This window comes from Diabrotica virgifera, chromosome 5 (genome assembly GCF_917563875.1).
Source record: "Diabrotica virgifera virgifera chromosome 5, PGI_DIABVI_V3a".
Lineage (NCBI taxonomy): Eukaryota > Metazoa > Arthropoda > Insecta > Coleoptera > Chrysomelidae > Diabrotica > Diabrotica virgifera.
The window spans coordinates 243,083,531-243,104,537 of NC_065447.1; the positions used below are offsets into that span (position 1 = coordinate 243,083,531).

Below are 21,007 nucleotides of genomic sequence, written 5' to 3' on the forward strand. Positions count from 1 at the left end.
TTTTGGACCTGGCAACATGCAAATTTGTTAAAAGGGGTCCTTTTTGAGTAAGACTGTGCAAAAAATCCGAATCGGAATATTTTTCCTAGCGGATGCGCAGTGGCTCTGGACTAAACAACGAAATAAGACGAAGAGGCGAATGATACGTCAAAATATTATTTTAAAAATTTTGTAGAATAATTTTGTAATGGCTGTATACAAATAAATAAATCCGGACGAATACGGCCAGAGAAGTTCCAAAATGATTATAGAATGGATACTACTAAGCCACAGAAAACAAGAAAGACCAAATAATAGAGTAAGTAACGTCCATAAAATATTTGGGAGCAAATGCCAATAGCCAGTGTAACCCAAAAGAGGAAATCCTATCAAGAATCGAACAAGTGAGGAAAACACGCAAGAACATGAAAACATTTTTTACAAGATCAAACCCTAGTCTGGAGCTCAGAATCCGAATGATCAGTTGTTATGTGTTTTCTGTCTTGCTGTATGGCTGTGAAAGTTGGACAATGGACTCTGAAACAGAAAAGAGAATAGATGCCTTTGAGATGTATACATATACAGGGTGTTAGTAAATAAGTAGCAACTGCTTCGTTTCCGAGATACGAGGTGTTGAAATTTTTATTTCAAACTGCCAATTTACTTATTGCTTGACCAGTTGAGCTATGAAAATGATATTTGGTGAGTTTTAGAAGATAGTTATTTCGCATCTTTTGACATACAACTAAGAATTTTTGTCTCAATTATTTTAAAGAAAAATATAGTACGCCACAATTAAAAATTATTTTCTTGCTTTTTTTTCGTATCGTGTACCGTTTTTATGCAGAAAAATAAAACATCTTGACGCGTATTTTTCATTTTTAATGCATTATCAAGAAATATCCAATATAATAATACTAAACTGGAACAATAACAGAAAATATTACTAATAAGATTTTAACTAGGTGCAGAGCTACAACAAATGTTAAAAATGACCTCCTTTAGAGGTTAAAGAAGAATTTTATATTCATCATTGGCGCGCATACGGGTAATGGTCTGAATTTTTTTAAGAGAAAAATAGTACGCCCCTGAGATTATGTCAAATTAAAAATCATTTTTGAATTGCTGGTTTAATTTACGACAAAAATCTTTCTTGACCTTTTTTCATATGCGGCGCCGTTTTTATGCAAATAATAAAACACCTTAACGTTTACAAAGTATTTTAACTAAGTTTCTATGCATATGAAAACTATCTCAAATACTTTGTAAGCGTTTTGTTTTGTTTTTTTGTATAAAACGGCGCCTTGTATGAAAAAAAGGTAAGAAAGATTTTTTGTCGTAAATTGAAGAAGAAATTCAAAAATGATTTTTAGTTTGACATATCTCAGTGGCGTACTATTTTTTTCTAAAAAAAATTCAGACCATTACCCGTACGCGCGCCAATGATGAATATAAAATTCTTCTGTTACTTGTAAAGGAGATCATTTTAAACATTTCTTGCAGCTTTGCACCTAGTTTAAATCTTATTAGTAATATTTTCTGTTATTGTTCTAGTTTAGTATTATTATATTGGATAGTCCTTGATAATGTATTCAGAAATGAAAAATACGCGCCAAGATGTTTTATTTTTCTGCATAAAAACGGTGCACCATATGAAAAAAGGCAAGACATGTTTTTTATTAAAAATTAAACGTGATATTTAAAAATAATTTTTTTTTGAAATATCTCGGTGGCGTACTATTCTTTTCTTTAAAAAAATTCGCGCGCACCCGTATGCGCGCCAATAACGAATACAAAATTCTTAATTGTATGTCAAAAAATGCGCAATAACTACCTCCTAAAACTCACCAAATTTCATTTTAATAGCTCAACTGGTCTTAGAGCAATAAATAAATTGGCAGTTTGAAATAAAAATTTCAACACCCCTTATCTCGGAAACGAAGCATTTGATTACATATATGTTTATAGACCAAACCGGCATTATTTTTTCATGTAGAATTAGCCCTTAAAATGTTTCATACTTATTTACTAACACCCTGTATACAGACGGATGCTGAGAATTCCATGGGTACAAAAAGTTTCTAACAATGAGGTACTTCGGCGCATGAACAAACAAAAGGAATTACTAAGAATAATCAAAGAAAGAAAAATATAATACTTGGGCCATCTGCTAAGAGGGGAAAGATATAGACTACTTTAAATCATATTGGAAGGTAAAGTACAGGCCAAAAGATCACTAGGAAGACGCCAGAGCTCGTAGCTGAAAGAACTGAGGAGAAGATGGTTTGACCACTCATCTGCAGAAATTTTTCGTGCGACTGTTTCTAAAACTACAATTGCCATGAAAGAAAGTATCGATAGTTCACAAATGTCGTCTAGAGGTAACAAAGTACTCGACTCTAAGAATGTACCACACAGTTTAAACTTTGTGGTACATTCTACGTCATAAGAAGAAGGCGATGAACACAAGAACTTTAGTGGGAATGAATAACCATATGAAATGAAAAGCCACTAGGATAGCATATAAATGAGAAATGAGTAATCGGATAAGGTTTCAAGATGTTTCAAAAAGGTATATGAAGAAAAAAATGTCAAGAAGTTAAAACATTTTTTTATTAAATTTTTTTTATTAAATTTTAGATAATTTTTTCTAAAGTATTCATATATCTTGAAGGCACAAAAGTATCAATGTTTTACTTTATTTTTACATACTGTTTGAAGTTTTTCTGGTCAGTTTTAGCAGACTTTTCGCAGCTGATACACTTTGGTTTTATCTTACTCTAAGATATATTATCTATCTTAAAATCCTAAATGATACTAAGCATTTGTTCGGTTGGTATCAGTGACAATGTTCCGTTACGTCGACCACCACAGATTTTTTCCATCCGAAGAGAAAATATCCTATTCCTGCGCCAACCACTACTGCCATGCAGAGCCACACGTTGAAAGTCATGAAGATTAACATCAGGAAGTACGACAAGACCATCTGGACCATGTGTAGGATCGTTTGAAGGGCGTGCATCTTGCTCATCATTGTAGGCCTGCGAAATAAAACAAAATTAGCAAACGGTAAATAAGTAACCTGAGAATTGAGTAACTAAAATATACACACGGTAAAATATACACAAAAACGAAAGAATAATATCTATAAAGTGCATAAACTTCTGAAAAAGTTTGATTGATCGGAGAAAAACTACCGGGAATAAAGCATGTTAAAAATCGCTACCTTCGACTCGCTTTACCGCGGTTTCGCGTCAGAACGTTTGAGCGCAGTGAGAAACGTTCAACAACTGTTCGCCTTTTCTTTTATAGATTACTCCGCGATTCTAAAAAACATATTCCGATACGATTTGACAGACAAATAAGATGAACTAGTCAAAACTTAAACGCGTTTTTCTCAAAACTGCTTTTCTTTAGACATTTCGGGAGGCAATGCTTTCGAGAGATATTTGTTTTTATGCTTATTTCTTGTTTAAAAATAATAAATATGTTGATTTTCACCCTGTTGTTACAAAGAATTTCGTTTGTTTTTGACTTCCGAGTGATACCAAGAACTCAAAAATCGTTAAGAATAAAAAACCTCGACAGCGTTGCCTCGAGAAGCTCATAAGCTAATAAAATCTTTTTGAATTTTTTGTTTCACATAATCCAGTGACAAGTTCTGATGTCCACCCCAAAATCCATTTTTTTTGTCTGTAAAAATTTTCCACCGTTGCCTTATTTTTCAATATTTTTCCGTGAATTTTTTTTAAATATTCTGTGAATTGTACTTCATATCCGTATTTAATTTAAAAATAAAATAAATGTATCATAGCAAAAAAAAATCACAAAAATGTGCTTGAAATGTTGATTTTAAACCATACCCTCCCCTTAAGGTGAAACAGTAGCGATCAACAGGTAGCGAAAACGCGTTCCAAGATTGCGGCTGTAATTTTGAATATTTTTTCGAGATATTTGGCACACGTATTCGTAATATAATAAAGAATGGCGGTACAGAGCCCAATTCGAAAAATATATTAATATGTGGAAATTACTCTGTAATTAAATAAAATATTAAAAAAACGAGCCTGTACCGCCATTAAGAAGAACAAAAAAATACACTTTCTTCAAATAAACTTTTTTATCCGATGCCTAGATTTTGTGTCATTTTGGAACTACTAATGAAATAAAAAATTTTAGTAATTCCAAAATGACACAAAATCTAGGCATCGGATAAAAAAGTTTATTTGAAGAAAGTGTATTTTTTTGTCCTTCTTAATGGCGGTACAGGCTCGTTTTTTTAATATTGTATTTAATTACAGAGTAATTTCCACATTTTAATATATTTTTCAAATTGGGCTCTGTACCGCCATTCTTTATTATATTACGAATATGTGTGCCAAATATCTCGAAAAAATATTCAAAATTACAGCCGCAATCTTGGAACGCTTTTTTGCTACCTGTTGATCGCTACTGTTTCCTCTTAAAGCAAAAATCGGTAAAAAGGATCGGTATTACAGAGAAATGGGAAATGTACAATATGTCAATTTGAAAAGATGCCCCCTCTATAATTTGGTCCCTATAGAAAATCTAAAAGTATGAAAAATACGTCAAATTTATTTGTGAGGGGGACATGTGACATGTTGTAGACCAGTTTTCAACTGCATTACATCAACTTTTTATAGGGGCAGACATAACTCCCAAAATTTGTAATGGAATAGGTCATTCAACCTCTTTTTTTAAAATACTACATACTGTTATGCTCTGTATTTTCTCTCTGTTATGAGATTGATCAGCATATTCTTATTTTGATTAATTAATTATTTTAATTACTACTTGTGGAAAATAAAACCAAAATTAAATAAAACTTTCCAATAAAATTTATTCTCAGGGCTAATTTATTTTAATATATTACCTTTGGTTTGTGGCTTCTAGTATCTCTAGTTGCTTACTTCATCCAGGGCAAAACATGGAAAATAAATATACTCAACGTCATATAAATTTAATAAATATTATTTATTTATCCAATATACCATAAATACAAGATTTAAATGTATGCTAAAATTCAATTTTGTTGCAACTATTTCTTATCTAATAAAATTAATCTTTAATTCTGCGCTATATCCTTTTTTTACAAAAATTTTTATTTAAATAATTCGTTAGACTGTTCTTACTATTATATAAAAAAAAACAAAATTTACTTTTCAACTTTTAAATAGATTACTTATTTCATCTTTGAATTTATGAATGACTAAATTATGCTATAGAACTGTTCAATAAAAAATAAAAAAATATGGTATGTGATATAAAACAACTCTCTCCGTTTTACAAATAATCTGACTAGCCTTTTTTAGCCCGTCTTTACTTCTTCTCGTGGATTGTGTAGTCCTCGATTCTCCCACACGTGCTCCTAGGATGCTGCGAACGATCCTTCTCGTCCAAACTGCTTCACAAACAAACAACAGCACTCGCTCGAAAACTCTCCTCAGTTTTCTCTCTGCTCGATATCTTGTGCAAATTGATACCAACCGGCTACTCGTTCCAGACAGAAACAGGAATCTCTTCTGACACAAGGAGATTTAACTTCTCAACTCGATCAACGATTTCGTTTCAACACGATTCTGCTTACACGGCCGCCAACTTCACCACTTTTCACCGACTTCTTACTTTTCAAAAAAACTGGAAAAACTCAAGTGAAACCGTAAAGATATTAAGTATCGAGTTCAGAACTCAAAACATTTCTTTAAGTATTGAGTCCAAGATTTTTCCAAAAGTGCTGAAAAGAAATATAATGTATGTAGTATTTTTGGAAAAAGAAGTTGAACGACCTTTAAAATGAAGTATCACTCAACCCCCCTTTCCATTAAAGATTTTGGAGAATGTATCTGCCTTGCTAGAGGGTTGATGTAATTTAATTGAAAACTGGTCTACAAAATGTCCCCCTCTCAAATGAGTTTGACGTGTTTTTGCGTATACATATTTAGATTTTCTATAGGAACCAAATTGTAGAGGGTTGATCTTTCTCAAATTGACACACTGTATAGAGATGCATGCAGTAGAATTAGGGTTAAATGTATGAAGAGAAAAGAAACGAGTGGTGTGTTGTGTGACAGATAAAAACCTTACATTGACAACGTCAAGCTACGATCATGTCAAGCTATGTCACATCGTTCAACTTACTCTTACGATTTTTTTTTTTCGATGATTCTATAAAATCTCTCTCAAACTTTATGAAGAATCTAAAGTACATTAATATATAGGGCGTTCCATTAAAAATAACCTAATTTATGATAATTTTACGTATTATCGAAAGTAATAGCGGAATTGTAAACATTTTAAACGTATATAAATCAGCTACAATCATGCGAAAAGTGCCAAATTTCTTACATAAAAATATTAAAAGAATCTAATCCGCAAAATATGTGAAAAACGCCATATATATCGTAACTTTAGATGAAGTTTTACGCACTTCAAACGATTTTCAAGTACTCTACAATTATTTTACAATAAGCATGCATTGTGTTAGGTTTTTAAAGCAAATAAAGAATATAATTTTTGTTTAGGAATATTGGCATGATGTCTCAAAGGCCAGCCTAGAGAAGGCCTAACGCCTCCAACAATCAAGTTGCAGGTGTAGAGAAGTCGAGAAACCTCTACGAGGACCTAGGGCCGGTTTCAATAGTAGTTCCAGAACGACTGAATATGAATATAACCCGTTGTCCTAGGTGAGCGACGGAAAACGACGCGACGCGATGCGATGCGTTGCGATGCGATGCGACCAGTAATTCACGCGACGTGTGGCTTATGTAGCGTCGCATCGCGTCGCTTTTCATCACTCAAACCAGGACAAACGTGACGATGTCAATTATTCATTCCTAATCTTAAGTATGGGGAAGTATACGGCAGTTTTGCTGGAAAATTCATATTAAATACTTAGCTTTAAAAAATTCCATAAACGAAGAAGAAAGACAACAAATATCATATATTTAAAGCGAAATAAATTCGGAGAATTTCATCATTTATTTTCGAAATTAATTAATAATCCACGTCGGTTTAAAATGTATTGTGGCTTATTACCATGCACTTTCGATTATATTATTGCAGCTGTTAAACCCAGTACATATTCAACTGTCAATAAGTAATTTTCAAAAACCAATTTCTATTGAGAAGACGCTGTTACTGGCTTTAAAGTATGTTAATGAAAAAACACTGGTACTATACATATTAGTTTTTATTTATTTAATAAACTATTGAGTAGCATAATTTGAATTGAAAAAAGCAACTTGACACTGACACTGCGTCGTGTCTCGTCGCGAACAATCGCGAACAAAACAAATTCGCACTTCGTCGCGTCTTGTCGTAGACTGATTAACCCGAAAACGTAGGCCACACACAAATACAACCATTACTTGATATTTTCGCGTCGCGTCGCGTCGTGTCGCGTTGTCGCGTTTGTCGCTCACCTAGGACAACGGGTAAGTAGCTATATTTAAATCGTCCAGTCAGTCTGAGTTTATAAATTGTATCATAAAGTCGTAATAAAAAGTGTTAAGTATAAATAAATTAAAATAATTAAAAAATAAGTGTTAAAATTTATTAATAAATTAGAAACTTAAATCATACAATCAAATACATTGGTGTCAGAAGTAGTGCAATATTTAAATAAATTGTGCGAAAATAGCTACGATTTCCGAATTAAAAACATCAGACTTATGGTCTAAGAGCTAGCAACGTTTTTGAGAAACTATTTTAAGACAGCTGATTCTTTCATATATTGTTCCCTATGCTTCCTCGAACACCGTACCAGCCATATGGCTGCTGATAAAGGTTGCGTTCATTACTGCGCAGCACAGCTGTACAGGTAAATACAAAATCAGGGTGATTGATTAGTGTGATAAAGCTTAGTACATCCGCTATAGTAATAGATAGCAATAAAAGTTAATAACAAAACTTGTAGCCAACTTTGAGCTTCACATTACAAAATTAGTTAGAATGTCACAGGGTGTTCGATATCATAGTGGCAGACCAAACTTAGGTATGTTTTTCTAAATGGAACACCCCATATTTTATTTTATATTCGAAATCCTGTTAACTTATGCATCACAAAAATATAAAGGTTTGTTATGTTATACAGGGTATTTACAATGTTCTACGAAAATCGTAATTTCAGCTCCCTGTATAAATAAAAATAAGCACAACAGCAATGGTTTATAGGTGCCATATTTTTTTGTTCATTGTCAAAATTTATAAAATTGGTTGATATTGCTAATTTTCTTTATATCGAATACAGGATGAGTCAAAACGCACGTACATTATTTTCTCAGTAATTTTAAATAGAACACTTTAATTAATAACTTGCTCTGAAAAATGAAAATATCTCGAAAACTAACAAATTTAGGCATAGGGAATATTATATAAAAATTAAAGTACGGTAATGATACTTTTCGATGGTGATATAAAATACAGGGTGTTCCATTTAAAATTTCTGAGAAAAGAATGTACTTGCGTTTTGACTCACCCTGTATTCGATATAAGGAAAATTAGCAATATCAACCATTTTTATAAATTTTGACAATCAACAAAAAAATATAGCACCAATAAACCACTGTTGTGCTTATTTTTATTTATACAGGGAGCTGAACTTACGTTTTTTATAAAAAATTGGTTATAACTTTGTAAAAGCCCTATATAACATAACAAACCTTTATATTTTTGTGATGGGAAAGTTAAGAGAATTTAGAATATAAAATAAAATATAGGATGTTCCATTTAACAAAACATAAGTTTGGTTTGCCACTATGTTATCGAACACCCTGTAACATTCTAACTAATTTCGTAATTTAAAGCTGAAAGTAGGCTACAATTTTTGTTATCAACTTTTATTGCTGTCTATTACTATAGCGGATCTACTGAGATTTATCACACTCGTCAATCACCCTGTATATTGAATTTAAATTATTTTAGGACGAAACATTTTTTTGTCATTACTTTTTAAACCACAAAAATGTCTGGCAATTATAGTTCATATTTCTAATAATGTTTAAAAAGTAATGACAAAAAAATTTTCGTCTTACAATAATTTTAAATTCGATATATTTACCTGTACAGGGCCTCGAATTTTGACCCTTCGCACAGTGGTCCAAAATCCCGAAAAGCTGGCCAAAAGTAAAAAAAAAATTTCAACGTTTCGAGAATATTATTACATTTTCTAAAAGAGAATTAAATTCCCTATTCAGTGTTGGCAGCCCTAGAGCTATATCTCCTATATCTGAATTTCCAGTTCAGTTCAAAGTTGACCTTCGTACGGAACAGAAGCGCAGTTAAGAATAATGAATATTTTATACGCACAGTCTTGTGCGCGTATCTCGAAAACGAAGTGCGCAAATTCAATTCTGCAAAATGAAGGATATTCGTGGAGCCCTTCTTAATAAAAGCCGATAATATAAAAATATTTGTATATGTGTTACATTTAGGAGATTTTAAGTTGTATTTAAGTAATAAGAAAGTATATATTTTGAAAAAATTAAATTTTCAGATAGCCAAATAGTTATATATTCCATCGAATTCCAAGATGTTACTACAATCATCTTTTAGCTTATATTTCTCTCTTTAAGATTAAAAAAAAATTGGCTGCCACTATCTGCCCCTTTGGTTTTGCGAGAATTTTTTGTTCAGGCGCTGTGTGCTATGAGTTTCAATATGAATCGTTATCAACGCAGAATAAACAGATCATATCGCAGCATGCAGGTAGTTGTTATGACTGTAGATCTTTAGTTATTTCAGTATCGTAAGGTAAAATCGTAGATAAAAGGGTCAGGTACAGTATTGTTGGAAAATAAAGTAAAAATTAGTTGTAACTTTCATATGATTAATAATCGAATTTACCGTTGTAATAAAAAATTGGCTGATTGCATCCGCCATTTTGTTTTTTGAAATTTCGATTTCGGATTCGTAATCAGCAACTTCAAAAACCCCCGGATATCAAATTTCGACGGTATTACATATATTTAAAATATATAAACCCGCCATATTACATCCGCCATTTTGTTTTTTGCAATTTAGACTTCGGATTCGTAATTAGCGACCTCAAAAACCCTTGGATGCCTAATTTCATGCAAATCAAAAAATGCTTTCATATTTTGGCCATCTTTTCGGGTTTTTGGACCACTGTGCTTCGCTTCGTTATCGAACGTATTCGCTTCGTATCTGTTTAGTGTACAGATAGCGAATGATCGATAACGAAGCGAAGGGTCAAAAATCGAGGTCCAGGTGTGCTGCGCAGTAATGAACGCAACCTGTATCAGCAGCCAGATGGCCGGTACGGTGTTCGAGGAAGCATGGGGAATAATATATATATATATATATATATATATATATATATATATATATATATATATATATATATATTAAAGAACCAGTTGTCTTAAAATAATTTTTTTCCGACGTTGGTCCATTACGTCGTGAACTAGAGGATAAAGAACTAGGAATGGACGGAAAAAATTGGATGGATTTCAATTGAATTTTAACACTAGGGTAATAAAAGTTGCTAACGAGGAGGTATTTCTTCACCCACATGATGACAGCACTATGCAAGCAGCCATTACAGAAGATACAGTTAAGCCTTTATAAAGTGAAACAATTATAGCAGTGTGGCTGCAGGAAATTGTGGAAAAAGAAACACCTTTTATGATGGAGCCTTGGAAACATGACGAGGAGATTGGCCGAGGAATCATAATTGGAAAGGAATTGGTTACTTCTGCTAAAGAAATTTCGGTCAGACTCATTAATCTCAATGACTACCCAGTGGCCATCAAGAAAGAGACAGGAATAGGAACCTATGACGTCCGTAATAGTTGGATACATTGGCTGGAAGTAAATTGTTTTCTACTTTAGATTTGAAGTCTGGATATTGACAAGTAGAAATGGACCCAGTGGAGATGGAGAAGACAGATTTCACCACAGGATCTGGATTTTGGCAATTCAATGTTGTGCCATTTGGACTCTGTGATGCCTCTGTGACATTTGAGAGGCTTTTGGAAAAATTGTTGAGAGTGGCCAAAAAAAAAATTCTAAGTGGCCTTAGAAAACGTTCCTGGTGTATTTAGATAACATGGAATCGTCTTGGGGGAGACTTTTAAGACCATCTGAAGAATTTAGAAGACGTTTTTCATCGACACAGCTGTACAATATCTACGTCATATAGTCAGCAAAGAAGGAGTGGCCGTGAATAAGGGAACAGTAGATTCCATTAAGGAATGGCAAGAACTGATTGACAAGTCTTCCTGGATTAAGTATTTACTATCGGAGGTTCATTAAAAAGCTTGCAGATATCGCTAAGCCATTAATGAGACTTAGGGTAAAAACATGCCGACGATACATGGATGAGCGTGGTGTAGGTCGCGATCGCGGTCGAGGTTTACATCGATGACGGGCAGAACATACCGAAGATACTTTCCGTATCCTGTTTTGGCATCGACATCGCTGTAAACCGCGATGCAAGGTCGCGAGGGTGAACGGGTGATACATCCTTGGTATGTGCGATCTCATAAGAAAATGAAGGTTTGCTTTGATATCCATGTAGCGACCGCGACCGCGACCTACACCGCGCTCATCCATGTATCTTCGGCATGTTTTTACCCTTACAGAGGAAGCAAGAGATTACTACTGGCATGGAGGATGGTGATAGCAGTATGCAGTTAAAATCCTTAGTAGATCTGCGACTTGGAATCGTTAGTTAATAGTGTATCAAAAATCACCCAGATTCAAGTCTGCTGACACATATATTCTTTATTTACTTTGAGTTTTAAAATATTAGTAAACATAGGATACATTAACAACTTACGGTTTCTTATGTATAACCCCACCAATCATTCTGTTGCGATGAAACAAAAATGAAAATGAATTATTGCAGTGTACGAGAGTACAAGTATGTGAATTAGGCCTGGATCCCGCGTACCAAAAAAAGTTTATTAATAGCAAGCTGAAAATTTGTTAATAGCTTAACGGTATCTAGTCGGACAAACTTTAATGTACGGGAACACTGGAACGGAGAAAGTTTTAATTGTGGAACAGATTACAGGTTTCGAACGTCAGACTAAGAAAACGTCTCATGTATTTTGTCGGACAGAACTTCCAATTGATTTGTTACCTTGTTCTTCTTCTTCTTCTTCTGGCAGCACTACAACCCGGGGTGGGTCTTGGTTGACTGCACAACTCGCTTCCATCTCGAACGGTCGTCCATGATAGTTGGGTCAGTGGGTAGCCCCATTGTTCTTAGATCTGACCATATATTGTCTCTCCATCGCATTTGTGGGCGTCCTAAGCACCTTCTTCCTGTGGGGGCTTCCTCCCAGATCAGTTTGGCAAGGCGGTTATTAGGGAGTCTATGTACATGGCCTATATTAGACACCGAGATTTAATTTCTTGGACTATGTCGCTCGCCCTATAGATCTGCTTGACCTCAGCATTTGTTCTCATTCGATATTTAAGGTGGAGTGGGGTAAGTTCGTAAACGGGGCAAATTCGTATTAGCTCTAAATCTATCATAAGATACATTTAATTGTACAAATTAATAAGTAGAAATCTGTACTAGATTAGTATGAACTGATTGACATAGATGTCTCCCACTCAGAAGTAATTCTGCCACTACTTTGCCATTTATAAAATCTGAGTACATGAGTAGTAGATATCTAACCTAGAGCTGTTGAAGAAAGTGCCGGTATTTTACAGTAAATTTTGTGTCTTGTGGATTTATTTTTGGTAAGTATTAAGAACATTTCTTAAAGTTTACGTTAAAGAAATACATCCTTTCGATTATTTGAAATTTACTGCAAAAATCACTACTCTGCGCTTGCACCGCAAATATTAGTGCACAAGGCAAGTTCGGAGCATGTAGCGGGGTAAGACCAGACTTGTGCTTTTTCCAGTCAATTTTAAAGATTTTTTTGTACTTTTTATGGTTTCTTGCTCAAATTCTTTATTTATAACCTTTTTTAGATCCAAAATGGTTAGATATTATATTAGAAAGACGAACCGAAGAGCGTAATCAGCAGAAACAATTAAAGGAGCATTGATAGAAATTCGGACAGAGGCGCATAAATGCCATGCAAAAAACCATTCTTTATATTTAAATGTATAACTTTTAAACTAAGCAACTTATTTTAATCTGGCAAAAAGCATTTCATAAATGACGGATTAGTAATTCCGATTTTGTCCCATAACATATGAAGATAAATTTTATTGAGTTTTAAATAGCTGTTTACGAACTTGCCCTATTTATGGGGCAAGTTCGGAATAGTTACTGTTTTTTCTAATTTTTTATAAAAGTTCTAATTTCCAATGTAAATTGGTGTTTTTGGCATTGCGAATTATAGCGTATTAATGTTACTTCACGTTGATACCAAGAAAATGTTAAATATTTGAAATATAATTTAAAAAAATATTATTAAAGTCAAACTTAACGAAAACCGGTCCGAACTTACCCCACTCCACCTTACCCATTTTTATTATTCGATTTTAAACCTTTCATTAAATTCTCATGCAAAAATCAGACTGCTATTTACCACCAACATAATTCCTGTCACAGTGGACCGGATAGCTCAGGCGGTAGTATGTCTGACTTCCACGCAGGTGGGACGGGGTTCGAAACCCAGCGCCGGCGAGAACATCTAGACATTTTTAAAATGTCTATAGGCCTCTTGTCGACTCAGCCTGAATAAAAATGAATACCTTGGGTAAAACCGGGGGTAATAATACGCGGTTGAAGCGTAGCACTGGCCCTGTTACCTACCTTGTATACCGTAGGCCCTAGATATAACAGACTACCCTGCTATAATCCCAAAGCCGCATTAGCGGTATAAAACGGGACACTATTATTACATATTATAATTCCTGTCATTTACTTAACCTGTTCTACGTGTCGGACTTATTAAAATGCCCAACATATTTGTCAGGCAAACATATTTTTTCATATTAAATAAAGTTTGCTATAGTCGGTTCGCTAAACTCAAACACAATTGGCTAGTGATTTTAGTAAGTATTTTTGCCAATTTGGTAAAATTGGCAAAAAAATAATTACTAAATAGTTAGTAATTTTGCCAATTTTGGCAAAATTGACCAAAAACAAAAAAATTACCTACTAAAATCACTAGAAAGTTGTGTCTGAGTTTATAGCGAACCGACTATATTGAATAAACTTAAAAACAACCTGCTAGTTTTCACAATCATAAACTTGTCAGGATGACACGTTCTACAACTAAAATCACGTACAAAAATTGAATCGCTTATTGTATAAAGGGAATAAGTCCACTTCTGTACGAAATAAAAGTGAGATATACATTTTGTTAAACCAACGTCGACGGATCGATGAGTCTATAAAGGAAATTTGTATCTCTCATCATACGCGAAATATCGCACGATAAAATATTTGTTGAGCGTATAAAGGGAACTAGTCCGGGACTGATTACCTTTATACAATAATTCTTGTGGTGCCACCATCGTTTGTGGCATTTTGTTTACAGAGTCGTTTATTTTTTTACTTCGGTTAGCTTACGTTAGTTAGTCTTACGATGTATTTAGGTCTTGTTTGTAATAATAAACCTTTTTTTTATAAATAAATTAATAATATAACTGTAGAAAAGCAGCCGTTTTTGTCTTTTATTCATTGATTGTATAAAGGAATCAAGTCCCAGAATTTAAAAACGACTTTTTGGCCTTAATCGTTTTCAAAGCCAAGTTTGTTGTATCACATGTCACTCTACTAGTCAGGTCATCAAGTTTCTAAACTAAATAGTTTTTTTCGTTTTTCTCAAAACTAATTATTGTGGACTTATACCCTTTATACAATAAGCGCTTCAATTAAAACTTCCCCTGTTTCAGTGTTCTCATGCATCAAAGTTTGTCCCACTAGACACCGTTAAGCTATTAACAAATTTTCAGCTTGTTATTAATAAACTTTTTTTTGGTACGCGGGATCCGGGCCTAAATTATTAGTTATGAACATGCAAATATTTGTCATTTTGATGATTTTCTAAGATGTAATACAAGCGTTTAATCAGTTTTTTCGCCAAATCAATACGATCCAGGTGGCAAAACGTATTTAAAATTTTAATTCAATTTGAAAATCGATTAATGTGGCTTAATTCTATTAAAATTGTCGAATTCAGAGTGGAATTAAGATTAAAATGCACAAAAACGACCCAAAAAGCTTTCTATTCTTAAGAACAATGTAGCAATAAAAGTAAAAAGTAAAAATAATGCACTAGTCACAAAAAGTATCGCATGATTTTTAAAACAGAAAAAAAATTCAAAAAAAATTTTTAATTTTTAGCAGAATGTTATAATACTCGTCTATCGTCTTCTTTATAGACGGAGAGGCAGCGCTGAAAAATCTATTTGAATTTACTAAAGCTAGATTTTTCACAGTTGATTACTGTGATTGTGTAGAGAAACATATACTGCGGTCGGTCAAGCGAAACGTAGAACAGGGGTTACTGAGAGGGTATCAAAGTTGCTTTCCTACGAAGGTAATTATTTCTATTTACTAAGGTTGAAAATCGGTACACACATCCTAAATTAAATATAAATAAAAGTTATTATAGTCGGTCAGCTGTACGACGGGACAGCGCTGGTCGGTCGGCCCCAATAGTCGATTGAGAAAATGAAGCATTTTGGCTCGCAATTTTTTCATCCAGCATGGATTTACTTGAAATTTTTACAGAAGGTAATAGTCCAAGGATCATTTTCTATATCATGCCGCTATCATACGCTAAAACCTTGGGGGTGGTTGCCACCCCATCTCGGAGGTGGGATTTTTTTATTACATTTTAACCATGCAATTCGATGGAAAAAGTTATTCTAAGAAAAAAATGTTTTTTACATTTTCTTCGTAAAACTAATATTTTTCGAGTTATTCGTGCTTGAAAATAACAGTTTTTCGACGAAAAAATCGACTTTCTTAGAGGGTTTTTTGAGAATACCTCGAAAAATATGCATTTAATCAAAAAAACTGTAGATATCAAAATTGTATCTTTTAGTACCACAAACCAAATTCTTTTCCAATAATATCTTTAAGACCAATACAAACCAAGATACGGCATGTTAAAGATTAGCTTTTTTCATCAAATGCACAATTTGAAATATTCAAAGCCAAATAATGGGAAAATTTGCATTTTTCGAGGAAAACTTAAATAATCTTTTTTCAAGTATACAATTAGACCTTTCAAAAAAAAAATAATAAAAAGTTTCTAGCATGAAAATTAAGCGACTTTAATAAAAAAAATGTCGGTACCTGCTTTTCTCTACGAAAAAATAAGTGAAAACAACCCCCTAACTACCTTCCTAATTCAAAATTGGTCTTCACCTTTCTGTAGTTCCTTTTATATTTATATTATCAATACACTCGAGGAGTTTGACCTATTTAAAATGCTTAATTTTGGAAAAATATTATATCTCACTGTGTACTGATTTTCAGCCTCAGTAAATGGATTTTTTTACCTTCGTAGGAAAGCAACTTTGATACCCTCTCAGTAATGAGACCCCTCAAAAAGGATTTTGTAGGATTTTTAAAGAGCTATAAGACTGTGTAAATTAAATTCCATAAGATGCCTTAGATTTTAATTGGGGCGGGTTTAAAGGGCTCGAATAAGGGGGTGTTTGCTGGTAAATAGAGGTTTTAAACAGCTATATCTGGCTAACTGTTCACCGTAATTTTCGTAGAGAAAAGCAGGTACCGACATTTTTTTGATTATAAGTCGCTTAATTTTCATTCTAGAAACTTTTTATTATTTTTTTTTGAAAGGTCTAATTGTATTCTTGAAAAAAGATTATTTAAGTTTTCCTCGAAAGATGCAAATTGTTCCCATTATTTGACTTTGAATATTTCAAATTGTGCATTTGACGAAAAAAGCTAACCTTTAACATGCCGTATCTCGGTTTGTATTGGTCTTAAAGATATTATAGGAAAAGCATTTGGTTTGTGTTACTAAGATACAATTTCGATATCATATTTTTGGAGGTATTCTCAAAAAACCCTCTAAAAAAGTCGATTTTTTCGTCGAAAAACTGTTATTTTCAAGCGCGAATAACTCGAAAAATATTAGTTTTACGAAGAAAATGTAAAATAGTTATTTTCCTAACAAGTGCAGAAAGTCATTCTTTTCCGCACGCGACTGCAGTTTGCCGAACGACGCGAAGCGGGAGTTCGGCAAGCAGTCGAGTGCGGAAAAGAGACTTTCTGCAAGAGTTAGGAACAATATTTTTTCTAAGAGTCTTTAAAAAATTACCAAATCTTAATCAATTAATTTAATTAATATGAAAATACATACACAAATTAATTCTTTGACAAGGTTGTCAAAACCAAACTTTGAATATAATTAGTTAGCATGACGACGATCTTGGTTTCCATGACGATGATTCAAAACGACTGTTATTGTCCACCGATTTGACTTTCGAATATTATGTCAAAATAATTTTATTTCATTGAATTGTTGCGTTAATTTCATTAAAACAGGAACACAATAAGATATATTTGAAATAAATTAGTAAATAATATCTAAATATTAGTTTATTGCATGTATTATAATTACTTTAAGGCCATATTAACATATCTAAATTAACACGCGTGCGGAAAAGTAAAAACCGCGTGCGGAAAAGTAAAAACCGCGCGCGGAAAAGTAACACGCGTGCGGAAAAGTAACACGCGTGCGGAAAAGTGAAACTTTCTAAACTAAAATGCGTGCGCGAAAGTAGACATTATTGCACGCTCGTAGAAAAAACATTTTTTTCTTAAAATCACTTTTTCCACCACAAAAATTTCCACCCCCGAGATGCGGTGGCAACCAACCCCAAGGTTTTAGCATATGATAGCGGCATGATATATAAAATGATCCTTGGACTATTCCCTACCTTCTATGCAAATTTCAAGTAAATCCATGCTGGACGAAAAAATTGCGAGCCAAAATGCTTTATTTCCTCAATCGACTATTGGGGCCGACCGACCGGCTCTGTCTCGTCATACAGCTGACCGACTATAATAACTTTTATTTATATTTAAATTTAGAATGTGTGTACTGATTTTCAGCCTTAGTAAATGGAAATAATTACCATCGTAGGAAAGCAACTTTGATACCCTCTCAGTAACCCCTGTTCTACGTTTCGCTTGACCGACCGCAGTATGTTTCTGTACACACTCACAGTAATCAACTGTGAAAAATCTAGCTTTAGTAAATTCAAAGAGATTTTTTAGCGCTGCCTCTTGGTCTATTAGGTGTCTACAAACATTTCAAATTAAAGCGTGTGTTTGCCGAAAAGACAAAAAAAGTAAACAAAACGTTGTTAAAGGAGAATATTTATTTTGGACATTTGTGTTCAAAAATTTGATCTGTGTACTATGTCTGCTTGAGTTTTCAATGAGGAGGTGCGTTCTTAGAAAAAATGAGTACCTAATAATAATAAGAATAAGAATAATAAAGTCCGAACAAGCAGCCCAAATTGTAGGTTTAAATGGAGATATACGATCGCAGCAATATCTTGCTGAGGTTATGGAATCCACCAATCCAGCATTTCAAGAGTTTTAAGAAGGTATAGAGAAAGTGGAGGATACACACGAAGGCCAGTTCCAGGACGTATCAAGTGCGTGAACCCTGTAGATGAACGTTATTTACACCTACAAACTTTGCAATTTGCGTACACACCATGTTACAACTAGACAACTGCAAAATGATCTTTCCACAGTCCGTAATGTTCGAATAAGTGCCAATTCGGTCAGAAACAGATTAAGTGAATTTGGAATCAGAAGGCAGAGGGTTAATACCCCAATCGACATTTCCTGGTGCAAAACTTAAACGTGCCGTACGATATGCCCTAGTTAAAGGCGGGTTGACATTATTAGTGAACAACGAACGTGGTTCACACTAAAAAACAAGCGCTATGTACGTTTGTAACTTGTAAGCAGAGTATGGACCGGTTGGGTTGAGACAGCAGACAGACGGTTAAAGTCCAACTCAGACGTCACTGGCGCCAATGTCGGTAAGCGTTGGATCTGCATTACCGGCCGAGATTATTCAAAGCATGAACTTAGCTTAAGACTGGAACCATTTGTCAATTGACAGCTGACGTATAACACGTGTGATATACAGGGTGTAATCAGAAAATAGACATGGCGTCGTGCCAAAAAGAGACTATTGGCGAGGAACCGCAAAGTGGGCGACGCCTGGTGGCGAATTTGAAAAGCATCAACTCTAGGAAAACAATGACTTTGCCATTAATTTGTGTACATATTTGCGGTCAGTTTATGTTGTAATTAACAATGATTTCGACTTAAAAAAACTATTGCAGTGTTCCTCAGTATTCATTCCTATTATACTCTACATAATGACCTAAACTAACCAATGCCAAATCACACATTTTGTTAATTTAACGTTTGTATTAAACGTAGTATTTTTGAATGTTTAAGCGACTGCAAAATTAAATAAATAAATAAAATGTAATATATATTCTGTACATAGAATGTACATTGTTATGCAAAATATTCCGACCACCTCGTAATTTCCAGAACACAATTATTATAAAATAAATTCACCTACTTAGTTTCCAGTTTTTATTTAATTAAAAATTGTTATCTGTTGGTGTAAAATAGATTGTAGTGTACCTATTAATTAAATTAAAAACAAAATTAGAAATTCTAAGATAGATTAGTAATTTTTAAAACGCTGTGTGATTATCGGGGGGCCAGATTTTTTTATGAAAAAAAGGTAAAAACATATCAGTAATTAGCATCAAATTTTAATGAATGCATACAGATGAAACATAACTTTGACTCGTCTTTAACTTATAAGATGTCTTAGTGGCAAAACTTAGTGGTTACTTTGGCAAAACACTCGTGTAAATGACTTTAATTTAACGTTTTAGAACTGTGAGGTCAAATGACAAAATGAATTGTTTTCCTAGAGTTATCGTCCATCTTTGAAATTTTGAGCGCTTTTTGTCGGAATTTAATTTTGCGAATGACGTATTATAGTTCTTCTTCTTTCCGTCTATCGCAAATTATAATATACAGGGTGTAGTCAGAAACTCTCATTTAAATCGTAAAATAAATATAATCCAAGTATATGCACCCACTGCAGACAAGGATGAAGACACCATAGAGGCCTTCTACGAACAAATTGGCAATGTCTTAAAGCTAACTAAAAGACATGACATAAATATTATAATGGGCGATTTGAACGCTAAAGTCGGTCAAGGAGAAGTGGAGAATTGTGTGGGGCGATATGGACTCGGGGAAAGAAATGAACGTGGCGATAGGCTTGTTGATTTCTGTATCAATGAGGAACTCATAATTGCAAATACCTTGTTCAAACTTCCTAAACGTAGACTATATACATGGAAGTCACCAGCTCACAATAACAACAAAATAGTCAGAAATCAAATAGATTATATTATCGTCAACAGAAGATATAGAAATTCTATAATATCATTTAAAACTTATCTAGGAGCGGACATATCCTCCGATCACAACCCGGCTGTTTTGTCTATGAGAGTGAAACTAAAGAAGGTAAAGAGCCCTAGCTCCAATAAAATCATGGATACAAGGCGGCTCAAACAAGACAAGGCCTATGCGGAAACGAAATTTAAAATAAACGAGAACTTAAGGAAAGTCAAAGAAGATAGTGCTGAAACTCTGACTGTTGACCAAAAATGGGGAAAAATTCAACATGCCTTAGTATCAGTTGGAAAAGAAACCCTCAAGCCACTTGGAGAAAAAACAAAATCTTGGATGACAGTAGAAATTCTTGAACTTATGGAAGAACGAAGAAAACATGAAACAAAAGACCCGAATAAATACAAAGAAATTCAGAGAAACATCAGAAATAAAATTCGAGAGGCAAAAGAGAGGTGGCTCTCCGACAGATGCAAAGAAATAGAAGACCTGGATAAAAAGTATGACAGCTTTAATTTACACAAAAAAATCAAAGAAATGACAGGTTCTAGAAAAAGCACAAGAACGAATACTCTTAAAAATGATAAAGGGGATATTATTACTGACGTGAAG

The 21,007-nt window shown here is 33.7% G+C and overlaps 1 protein-coding gene across 2 annotated transcripts in view; it reads right to left on the reverse strand.

Moving 5' to 3' along the window:
• Positions 1-2,574: 2,574 nt before the first annotated feature.
• The window catches only part of LOC114325112 (high affinity copper uptake protein 1), a 193,902-nt gene continuing 175,469 nt past the window's right edge, over positions 2,575-21,007 (reverse strand). The window contains exons 6-7 of one of the 2 annotated variants that reach the window (XM_050650964.1): positions 11,801-11,830; positions 2,575-3,020 (exon numbers count right to left, since the gene is read on the reverse strand). In XM_050650964.1, the coding sequence (XP_050506921.1) occupies positions 2,819-3,020; positions 11,801-11,830 (232 nt within the window). In that variant the 3' untranslated portion in view covers positions 2,575-2,818. The remainder of the gene's footprint in view (positions 3,021-11,800; positions 11,831-21,007) is intronic. The other variant, XM_028273052.2, reaches the window with a different exon arrangement.